Source organism: Rhinopithecus bieti, unplaced genomic scaffold (assembly GCF_001698545.2).
Source record: "Rhinopithecus bieti isolate Rb0 unplaced genomic scaffold, ASM169854v2 scaffold_38981, whole genome shotgun sequence".
Taxonomy (NCBI): domain Eukaryota; kingdom Metazoa; phylum Chordata; class Mammalia; order Primates; family Cercopithecidae; genus Rhinopithecus; species Rhinopithecus bieti.
Window position 1 is genome coordinate 4,623,062 of NW_016819573.1, and position 11,166 is coordinate 4,634,227.

Sequence of the window (11,166 nt, forward strand, 5' to 3'; positions counted from 1 at the left end):
AAAAAAAATTCTGTCATTTCGGTTTCACATGTTCTGGAGTCCTGTTAGAGATCTATAGTATATCTTTTATCAATATAATATCCTTCTTTGTCTCTTGTAACCTTTCTTGATTTAAAGTTTATTTTGTGTGCCTTTTTCAAAAGAGCACACTGGAGGTGAAGAAGGAAGCTCTTGGCTTTCCTAAAGCTGATCCCAAAGTGAAGACTTTGAAGGCCAAGAAGGTAGTGCTGAAAGGCATCCACATAGCCACCCCAAAAAAAAAAAAAAAAAAAACAGATCCACACATCACCCACCTTCCTGTGGCCCAAGACATTATGACTCCAAAGGCAGCCTCAGTATCCTCAGAAGAGCACTACCAGGAGAAATAAGTTTGACCACTATGCCATCATCAAGTTCTCACTGACCAGTGACCACTGAGTCTGCCATGAAGAAGACAGAAGACAACAATACACCTGTGTTCACTGTGGATGTTAAAATCCAAAAAGCACCAGATCAGACAGGCTGTGAAGCAGCTCTATGACACTGATGTGATCCAAGTCAACACACTGATCAGGGCTGATGGAGAGAAGAAGGCATATGTTCAACTGGCTCCTGATTACAATGCTTTCTATGTTGCCAACAAAACTGGGATTATCTCAGCTGAGTCTGGCTGGCTAATTCTAAATTATATATTTATATATAATTGCATATATTTACTATATATTATATATATTTTTTTCTCCAGGAAAAAACAGATTATTTTGTCTAGTGATAATATAGCCACCTCAGCTGTCATATGGTTACTATTTTCTAGGTGTATCTTTTTCTATCCTTTTACTTTCAACCTCCTTGTGTCCTTATATCTAACATGAGTCTCTTAAGACAGCATATAAACACTTTATTTTTTTTACTCCAATCTGCCAATCTTTGTTTTTAATAGAAGAGCTAAATCCCTTTACATTTAAAGTGATTACTGATCAAGGATTTACTTCTGCCATTTGGCTATTTGTTTTTCATTTGTCTTATATGTTTTTGATTCCTCAATTCCATCACGACTTCCTCTTGTATTTATTTGTTCATAATGTACTGTTTTGATTCTGTTTTGTTTGCAATGCACTAATTTGTTTTATTACACAGATTACATCTTACTACATTCTATGCCCATTAATACAGATTTATAATTTTGTAATGAATTTGTCTTTTAAATTATAAAGCACAAAGAGAAAAAGTTATAAACCAAAAGTACAATAGTACTGGCTCTTATATTTACCTCTAAAGTTATCTTAACTACTGCTCTTTAATTTTTATTATGGCTTCAAGTTTCCGTTCAGTATCCTTTCATTTCAGCCTGAAGGACTCCCTTTAGCATTTCTGCTAGGGCACGTCTACTAGTAATAACTCCTTCAATTTTATTTCAAAATGTCTGGATTTCTCTTTCATTTTTGAAAGACAGTTTTGCCATACATAGAAATCTTACTTTAGAGGTTTTTTTTTCTTTCACGACTTTAGATATGTCATCTTGCTGCCTTTGGGCTTCCAAGGTTTTTGATGAATTGGCTGTTAATCTTGTCAAAAATTCTTTGTATGTGACGAGTTGCTTCTCTCTTGCTTTCAAAATCCTGTCTTTAGGTTTTGACAATTCTAATATGTCTTGTTGTGGACCTGAGTTCATCCTGCTTGGATTGTATTAGCTTTTTGGATGTGTAGATTCATGTCTTTCATCGGGTTTGGGAAATTTTCTATCATTTCTTCAAATATTCTTTCTGTCCCTTTTCTTTTTCTGGGATTCCTATATGAGTATATTAGTATGAATATACTAATGAATATAATAACTGTATGAATATATCAGTATATTAGTATGTTTGATGACGTCCCACAGCTCTCTCAGGTGTTTTTTCTATATTTTTTTTCTTTCTGTTCCTTTGGATAATTTCAATTATTTTCTCTTCAAATTCACTCCTCTCTTCTTTTGCATGCCCAAATCTTTGTTGAATCCCTCTAGTATGTTTTCCATTTTAGGGATTATACATTTTAGCTCTAGAATTTGTTTGGTTCCTTTTCATAATTTCTATCTCTTTATTGATATTCTCATTTTGTTCATGCATGGTTTTCCTGATTTCCTTTAGTCCTTTGTCCATGGTTTCCTTTAGCTCACTGAACATACTTAGGATAGATGGTTTAACGTCTCTGGGTAATAATCCCAATGGCCTTCCTCAAGGATGGTGTCTGTCAATTTTTCTCCTGTGAATAGACCATATTTTCTATTTCTTTTATGTTTTGTAATTTTTTGTTGAGAACTGGACATTATGAGTATTACATTGTGGTAACTGAGAATCTAATTCTCTCATGCCTCAGAGATTGTTGATTTTTGCTTACTGAGGGCTAGAGCAACTATTTGTGACTTTTCCAACTATTTCTGTGAAGTGTGTATTCTTTGCAGTATGAGGTCAGTGAAGTTTCTGTTGTGGTATCTCTGTGGTTAACCAGTGACCTAAGATTTCCTTAAATATCTGGCTTGCCAAAAGGAGGAATAAAGAAAAAAAAAAAAAAAAAATAGGTACTGTCTCTTTAAAACCCCTTGTGGCTAGAAAGCTCCTTCTGCCCAAGGGAGCTGAGACAATGATCAGCCTCTGCACTGGCCCCCTCAGTGATTAAATGCAGTCATCAGCAATCAAAACATAAAAACTTGATATATATGTTTTTTTGAGATGGAGCCTCACTCTGTTGCCCAGACTAGAATGCAGTGGTGTCATCTTGGCTCACTGCAACTTCTGCCTCCCAAGTTCAAGTGATTCTCCTGCCTCAGCCTCCCAAATAACTGGGATTATAGGCACTCACCACCATGCCTGGATAATTTTTGTATTTTTAATAGAGACGGGGTTTTACCATGTTAGCCAGGCTAATCTCAAACTCCTGACCTCAAGTGATCCACCCACCTCAGCCTCCCAAAGTGCTGGGATTACAGGTATGAGCCACCACACCTGGCCACAAAACCTTGACTTTTGGAGGACAAAGTTGTTATTGCCCACCCTGGCACCAACAGTCTGCACCAGGAACATCTTCCACAGTTGCCTGCTGCAGAGCTTGGGGATGCTGCTATGTGAAACAAAAAAAAACCATCAAAATTTATAAGCCTCTCCATCAAGCTCTTCCCTGGATGTTGCAAGAGTTCAACTAGACTTCTGAGTCCCAAAACAGTTGCTTGAGACAATTACTGCCAGTTCAATTGTTTTGGTGGAGGAAAGGATTCCTGGTGCTGCTACTATCATCTTCCATAACATCATTCTCCATGTCAGCTTTTGTAATAAACTTGTTCAAATATCCTCATCTCTCTTGAGCATGACACCCTGGCCTACTGGTATATCACAAGAAGCACAGAGCTGGGTATAACATAATAGCCAACTTAGCAACTTGGACAAGACTTGCAGGAGAGACTACCTGCTCTGCATTATAAAAAGGTCAAACCAGCCGTAAAAACCTGTTGTTCTGACTCCAGGGTGTGCCATCAGCTACTTTATAAAGCAAGCTGTGAGCTGTGGGCCCCAAAGGAGGGGAGTGTTTTGTTGTACTCTTGCCCTACTGAAAACATGTCTGGAGTTGGACGAGGCCATAAGGGAGCCAGTGGCCCTGTGTACTCCAACCCTAACTGCTGACTAGTGACTTTAGGCTCCACCAGGTGTTTGCTCTCACTGTGGGCTTTGTGGAACTGGATTTTGCCTTAGTATGTGAACATGAGAAGAATAGGCTTTCTGCAAATACTAAACCGATGGATGACGTGGTACTCCCCGCCCCCACCACCCTACCAAATTATGGGCCAACAAGGAAGTCTCTTTTTCCTTAACTGAGTGAAGAAACAACAGCCTAACTATGTTTCAAATTGTTGTGTTCAAATGAATTTAAAATATTCAGAGAAAGAAAAGAATTTTGTCCTTTTAAGACATCCTAAGTAGAAAGCAGCTGGGGTGGAGGAGCTGGGATTTGCCAGGCTAAAATAAACAAACAACAACGGTTGGCTATTGTACGGAAACAATGGAACAACATCCAGGAAATTCTGTGGGATTTCTGCGGGACAGGGCACTACGGTTGGCCCTGGGGATGAGGTGCCAAACACCAGGCCCCACACTGAGGCAGCTCATGCCAAAGTCACCAGGGAACCATCACATTGCCCAACACCACAGATACTGTCTCCTGTACCCCCTCCCACCATTGCCAACTCAACTAGCAACGCTGCCATTTTGGAACCCCCAATCCCTTCAGCTTCTACAACACTCCGCCCTCCTGGCTCTCACCTGAGCTTCTGGCTGCCCTCTGATGGGGTCTCTAATGAGAACACAAATGTCAAAGGGTAAGGAGGGAAGGGAGAGGCTGGGAACTCAGTGACCAGGAACCTAGAAAATCAACACGTAATAACATGACTTGTCTGTGGCTTCAAAACTATGTCTTAAATAAAAATAACCTTCTATAATACATTTTGCTTTTGAGTATGATCTAGAGAAACTGAGGAACAAAATTCAAGCCTTTAATTCCATATGTGTCAAAGAAGGAAGGTGATTTTCCATTATAATAAACATTTCTTCTACATCAGGAATAACGAGAGAAACACAAGACTTTCATCATTGGAAAAAAGCACATTATGTATCTAAGGACAATTAAAGGCTCTCTTTCCTTTTGTTCATCAATTTGAGCTGAATTTCAACTCATGTCCTATTGCTCTCTCCTACCCAGTGGCTGTGGATCTGCCTGACTCAGAGGATGTTCTGACCTGTTTTCCTATTGCTAAGAAATGGCTAGAAAAGCTTGGACCCTTTAGGGTCACCATGTTCCTTCCCCTGCGCAGGTTTTTAAAAACACATGAAACAAAAAACAGCTCTCAACCATTTATCATATTATGTTCCTATGGCTCCTGTTGCTAGTTGTCCTCTGAAGCAGCCAGGCAGTTAATGCTGCTGCCAGGCAGTCTTAGAGACAGCAGATGCCCCTGTGCAGTAAATTCAGCACCCAACCATAAGTGCATCCTCCCCTTACCCACACAGGATAGCCATGACCCCTGTTGACTCCTTACCGAGCTGACGTCCAGCCTGGGGACTCGATGTGTCAAAGGGCTCTGAGTTGGCCTCAGGGACACTGGGCTCCCACGACTCACTGTTCTCAGACATCTCTGAATAGGTGTCACCCATCCCTTTGTGAACTGCTGTGAGCTCACCAGTACCAGGGCCCTGGTCCTCACTGCCTGTGTCTGCCACGGCTCTGGTCTCCTCCCCCATTTTCTCAGCAAACCACTGCTTGACTTGCTGGGAGCTCATCTGAGTCTTGTCACAGAGGTTCTGCAGGTCCTCTTCATACAGCATCTTGTGTGTTATGTAATAGTCCTGCAGGAGCTCCCGGTTGCCAGGGGCAATGACCAGTAGACCTGGTGGAAAGTTGCCTCGCTTATAGTCTTCGTACCACTTGAGTTGGCCATTCTTCAGTGCGTACCTGCTGTCTCCAAACCAGCGCACCACCTCTGGCCGCGGCAGACCCGTCTGGGCCATGATGGAGTCATAGTCCTGGTTGCTTGGCCACTGTGTCTGGACAAAGAGCTGCCGCAGCAAGTGCCGCTGCTGGGCAGTCTTTTTGCAGCTCACTTTGCCTGGGAGCTGCTCTGCCAGTTTGTTTGACCCATCATCCTCAGGGTCACAGGCACCCAGCCCTGGAATCTCGTTCCTGCCATTGGCTTCAGTGACCCGCAGGTTCTTCAGGTTGATTTTAATGGGGCTGACTTTGCGCTCTGCCAACATATGACTGCTGGGCATTTCCAGAGAGCCATTTTCACCAGAGACCCTTAGCTCACTGGCCAAATCCTCTTCTCCACCCTCATCCTCAACAGCCTCCTCTTCCTCCTGAGAGGCATTCTCCTCGGCCTTCTTGGTCTCCTCAGCATTCACTTTTTTCCGTCTCTCTGAAAACCAGCTATCAATTTCTCGTCGGGTCATTTTGGTTTCACTTCTCAGGCGGTCCAGTTCCTCATCAAGAGGAAGAGGGTTTTGTGCAAAACTGCTCTCCAGGGCTCTGAGCTGCTCAGGGGCTCTCTCCTTGTATTTGGTTGGTGTGAAGTCAGGAGTCTGGTGCCAAGATTGTCGTTTGGCAGAAGTGTGGGTTGCTAGTGTGGCTGTTGTCGGGATGCAGGTTACCTCAGGGACCTTGGACGATGGGGAGAAGGACACCTCTGGTACAGAGTCAATGATCATGGAGCTGTGATCTCCAGGCATCATCACTCTGGAGCCCTTCAAGTTCCGGCAGTGGTATCTACGGTCACTGAACCATTTCCGCACCTCTCTGGTACTGAGGCCCGTCACTTTGGTGAGATGCTCAACTTCGCTCTGCCCTGGGAACTGGTTCCGACAAAAGCTCCCTTTCAGAGCTGACAGCTGTTCATGAGATTTCTTGTTTTTGTACATGCTAGCATCAAGGAAGGCTTGGGAAGTTATACTGGGACAGGCCGTGAGGAGCGACTGGGCCGCATTGACCACCTTCACAGCTGACGTTGTATTTGAACACACAGTGTTAATGGGTGCCACACCTGGCTGCTTGGGCACAGATGTCGCCGTGAGGGGCAGAGAGGAACTTGTTGCTTGCAACCCATTGGCCATCAATGGCTGAGTGACCAGAAGTCCCCCTCCTGTACCCTCTGGCTGCCCCACAACATGACCTGGGAGAGCGGCCTGGATGAGATGCTGTACATTGCCAGCACTGGCGACGAGTGGGGTATTTAGAACCGTAATTGTGGGCTGAGGCACAGACTGGATGACTGTATTGAACATCTTTTTCCGGGCATCCTCAATCTCCTCAGGGGACCAGCTGATCCCCTGCTTCAGCCTTTGGGCTGTGAACCAGATCTTGAGCTGTTCTTCTGGATACTTGGTCACCACAGTCAAATAGCAGAGCTCGGCTTTGGTGGGGTAGGGGAACTTGTGGAAGGAGTTCTTCAGGAAGCTGTTAGAGTCCATGGCTGCATTGTACGTTGGAATGCTGCTCAGGGGGATCATCACTTTGGGAAGGGCCTTGGCTGTGGGCAGTGGCTGGTGGGCATGGTGTTGGGTATGCACTGGGGGCTGCTGCTGGAGGGAGAGGAACTGTGCTATGCCAGCTGGCAAAACTGGCACTGTTCCTATCAGGGGCCCGTTGGCAGCATGGGGGTTTTTTGCAGAGCTGGCAGATGCCTGGCTGACTGGAACTGCCCCATTGATGAAGGAATGGTCCCCCTCTCTCACCTCCATTTCTCCAGTCGACAGCTTTGGTAAGGCCTCACCCACAGGCTGGCTAGGGACATTCTCCTTGAGTGTATGAATTTTTTTGGCTTCAGCTTTGCCTTTCATTATCTTCATGATTGGAGTTTTGGTAATGATGATTTCTGCCTGTCCATCGGCCCCTTCGGCACTGGGCTCACCTGCTAAGTCAGGAGTGCTGGTGCTCTCAGGGACGCTCTGCTCCACAACCACATGATTGTCTGGCTTGGCCACATTCCACACAAAGCTGGCTTCCCCGGAGTGACACGTGGCATTGTGCAAGGAAAGCCCCTCAGGGGTTTTTGCCAGAAAACTGCACCCACTGCATACAAAAGTTGGGTCTTTATTAAAGTCTGTGTGCTCTGAGTTTATATGTCCCACAAATTGAGTCATATCATGGGATCTGAAATCGCAGTATTTACAGGAATATAAATAGCCATCTAAAGTGCTCCGATGCCCATTGGCCAGTGCAGAGCCATCAGTACTGCTGGGGTTCTGTGCTGCCTCACTGCTGGCAACAGGTGCTTCTGGGGGCAGATCCTGCTGAGGTCCTTCAGGCAAGGTCTCAGCAGGCTGGGCCTCCATGCTGGCATCCTGCACCACCACCGTCTTCACTGGGATCATGCATGGTGTGGTGGATTTCCTCTTGCTGGCCATGGTGACAATCACTGGGTGATCAGCAGCTGAGAGCTTGTCCCATCAGGGGCCTCACAATACAAGTTCCGGCTTCTCGATGAAACAGTTTCTAAGTGCAGCCTTTTCAGTTGTTTGCAGAAAGCAGGTTTTCCCTATTCAATCTAAGGAAAGGGAGAAAAAAATGATTAAGTTCTCTTAAGTGCTTTCTGTATATTTCTCAGATACCCAGAGATATTCCACTGCTTGCCTTCTACCATCTAGGTGTTTTCACAGTAAGTTCAATCAGCAAGTTGGAGGAGAAGTCTGAGTTAGGAACCCCCAATGACAAAAACTGGACCCCAAAGAATGACCTGGGGATGGTCCAATACCAACTGATAGACTTAAGCAACGTATTTTTGTTTCTTTCCCACCACCCACTACATATCGTTGCATTAAGTAACTCAGATTAAAAAACAAAACACACTCTTTTGGACCTCCAAATTAATTCTGACCATGTCAGAGTGAGAACAAAAGATCCTAGTGTAATTCTTGTTTACATTTTGGACCAACATGGGTTTTTCTTTTCATAGCCTTCCCACATATGAGAACAAGATGACGCCTCTGTCTCTTCCAAGCCAGGCCCAGGGACCAAGTTAGCTGCAGTATGTGAACGGAAGGGGTGGGTTGGGCGGGGGTGCCTGGGAAGACTGGCTGCTGTAAGAGCCAGGCCTCTGTGGCCTTTCCTTGCCTGCCACACTTATTCCAGGCCACAGAAAAGTGACCACCTTACAGTTACTGGCTGTACATCCCCCAGATCACTGTTACTCAGATGAAACCAAAGCTCAGAGGGTCAGGGAATCCACAGAACCACTTTGTGGCCCAGCAAGCTGTACATTCTCTATCTGTGTACAAGAACTCAAAGTGTGGTCTCACCTTGAGTGCCCGACCTTGTAACTGTGCTTTTTCTTATTTTTTTGGGTACCTTTATTGTTTCATAAAAAACTATTACATCTCTGAGCTCTTTGAAATGTATTTCATTTTATTTTACTTTTTCAAACAAGGTCTCCCTCTGTTGCCGAAGCTGGAGTGCAATGGTGCGATTATGGCTCACTGCAGCCTTGACCTCCTGGACTCAAGTGATCCTCCCGCCTCAGCCTCTCGAGTAGCTGGGATTACAGGCATGTGCCAACACACCTGTCTACTTTTTTTTTTTGTAGAGACAAAAGATAGTAGTAGTAAGGGTCTCTCACCACGTTGCCCAGGCTGGTCTCGAACTCCTGGGCTCAAACAATCCTCCCACCTTGGCCTTCCTAAGTGCTGGGAATACAGGCATGAGCCACTATGCTAAGCGCTCTTTGAAACTTATTTCAAAAGCTGAGTTGATTCATTTACTTATGTATAAAGTAATTGTAATAATTGTTTCACAGGGAGGTTCCAAGATGGCCGAACAGGAACAACTTCAGTCTGCAGCTCCCAGCATGAACGATGCAGAAGACGGGTGATTTCTGCATTTCTAACTGAGGTACTAGGTTCATCTCACTGGGGCTTGTCAGAGAGTGGGTGCAGCCCACGGAGCAGGGCGGGGCATCGCCTCAACCAGGAAGCACAAGGGGTCGGGGAATTCCCTCTCCTAGGAAAGGGAAGCTGTGACAGACGGTACCTGGAAAATCAGGACACTACTGCGCTTTTCCAACGGCCTTAGCAAACGGCACACCAGGAGATTATACCCGTACCTGGCTCGCAGGGTCCCAAGCCCACGGAGCCTTGCTCACTGCTAGCACAGCAGTCTGAGATCAAACTGCAAGGCGGCAGCGAGGCTGGGGGAGGGGCATCCGCCATTGCTGAGGCTTACGTAAACAAAGCAGCCGGGAAGCTCGAGCTGGGTGGAGCCCACCGCAGCTCAAGGAGGCCTGCCTGCGTCTGTAGACTCCACCTCTGGAGGCAGGGCATAGCTGAACAAAAGGCAGCAGAAATTTCTGCAGACTTAAACGTCCCTGTCTGACAGCTTTGAAGAGAGTAGTGGTTCTCCCAGCATGGAGTTTGAGATCTGAAAACGGACAGACTGCCTCCTCAAGTGGGTCCCTGACCCCCAAGTAGCCTAACTAGGAGGTATCTCCCAGTAGGGGCTGACTGACACCTCATACAGCCAGGTGCCCCTCTGAGACGAAGCTTTCAGGGGGAGGATCAGGCAGCAACATCAGCCGTTCTGCAATATTTGCTGTTCTGTAGCCTCCACTGGTGATACCCAGGCAAACAGGTCTGGAGTGGACCTCCAGCAAACTCCAGCAGATCTGCAGCTGAGGGTCCTGACTGTTAGAAGGAAAACTAACAAACAGAAAGGACATCCACACCAAAACCCCATCTGTACGCTACCATCATAAAAGACCAAAGGTAGATAAAACCACAAAGATGGGGAGAAACCAGAGCAGAAAAGCTGAAAATTCTAAAAATCAGAGTGCCTCTTCTCTTCCAAAGGAACACAGCTCCTCACCAGCAACAGGACAAAGCTGGACAGAGAGTGACTTTGACGAGTTGAGAGAAGAAGGCTTCAGACGATTGGTAATAACAAACTTCTCCGAGCTAAAGGAGGATTTTTGAACCCATTGCAAAGAAGCTAAAAACCTTGAAAAAAGATTAGACAAATGGCTAACTAGAATAAACAGTGTAGAGAAGTGCTTAAGTGACCTGATGGAGCTGAAAACCATGGCACGAGAACTATGTGATGCATGCACAAGTTTCAGTAGCCAATTTGATCAAATGGAAGAAAGGGTATCACTGATTGAAGATCAAATGAATGAAATGAAGCAAGAAGAGAAGTTTAGAGAAATAAGAGTAAAAAGAAACAAACAAAGCCTCCAAAGCCTCCAAGAAATACGGAGAAAAGACCAAATCTACATCTGACTGGTGTACCTGAAAGTGATGGGGAGAATGGAACCAAGTTGGAAAACATTCTGCAGGATATTATCCAGGAGAACTTCCCCAACCTAGCAAGGCAGGCCAACATTCAAATTCAGGAAATACAGAGAACATCACAAAGATACTCCTCGAGAAGAGCAACTCCAAGACACATAATTGTCAGATTCACCAAAGTTGAAATGAAGGAAAAAATATTAAGGGCAGCCAGAGAGAAAGGTCGGGTTACCCACAAAGGGAAGCCCATCAGACTAACAGCAGATCTCTCGGCAGAAACTCTACAAGTCAGAAGAGAGTGGGGGCCAATATTCAACATTCTTCAAGAAAATAATTTTCCACCCAGAATTTCATATCCAGCCAAACTAAGCTTCATAAGTGAAGGAGAAATAAAATC

The 11,166-nt window shown here is 45.2% G+C and overlaps 1 protein-coding gene across 5 annotated transcripts in view; it reads right to left on the reverse strand.

Annotated features, from left to right (window-relative positions):
- The window catches only part of ZHX3 (zinc fingers and homeoboxes 3), a 74,856-nt gene that overhangs the window by 18,892 nt on the left and 44,798 nt on the right, over positions 1-11,166 (reverse strand). For 4 of the 5 annotated variants that reach the window (XM_017859080.1, XM_017859082.1, XM_017859081.1 and 1 more), the window contains exons 2-3: positions 5,042-8,041; positions 4,269-4,367 (exon numbers count right to left, since the gene is read on the reverse strand). In XM_017859080.1, the coding sequence (XP_017714569.1) occupies positions 4,318-4,367; positions 5,042-7,901 (2,910 nt within the window). In that variant the 5' untranslated portion in view covers positions 7,902-8,041 and the 3' untranslated portion in view covers positions 4,269-4,317. Of the gene's footprint in view, positions 1-4,268; positions 4,368-5,041; positions 8,042-11,166 lie in introns of those variants that run through there. The other variant, XM_017859084.1, reaches the window with a different exon arrangement.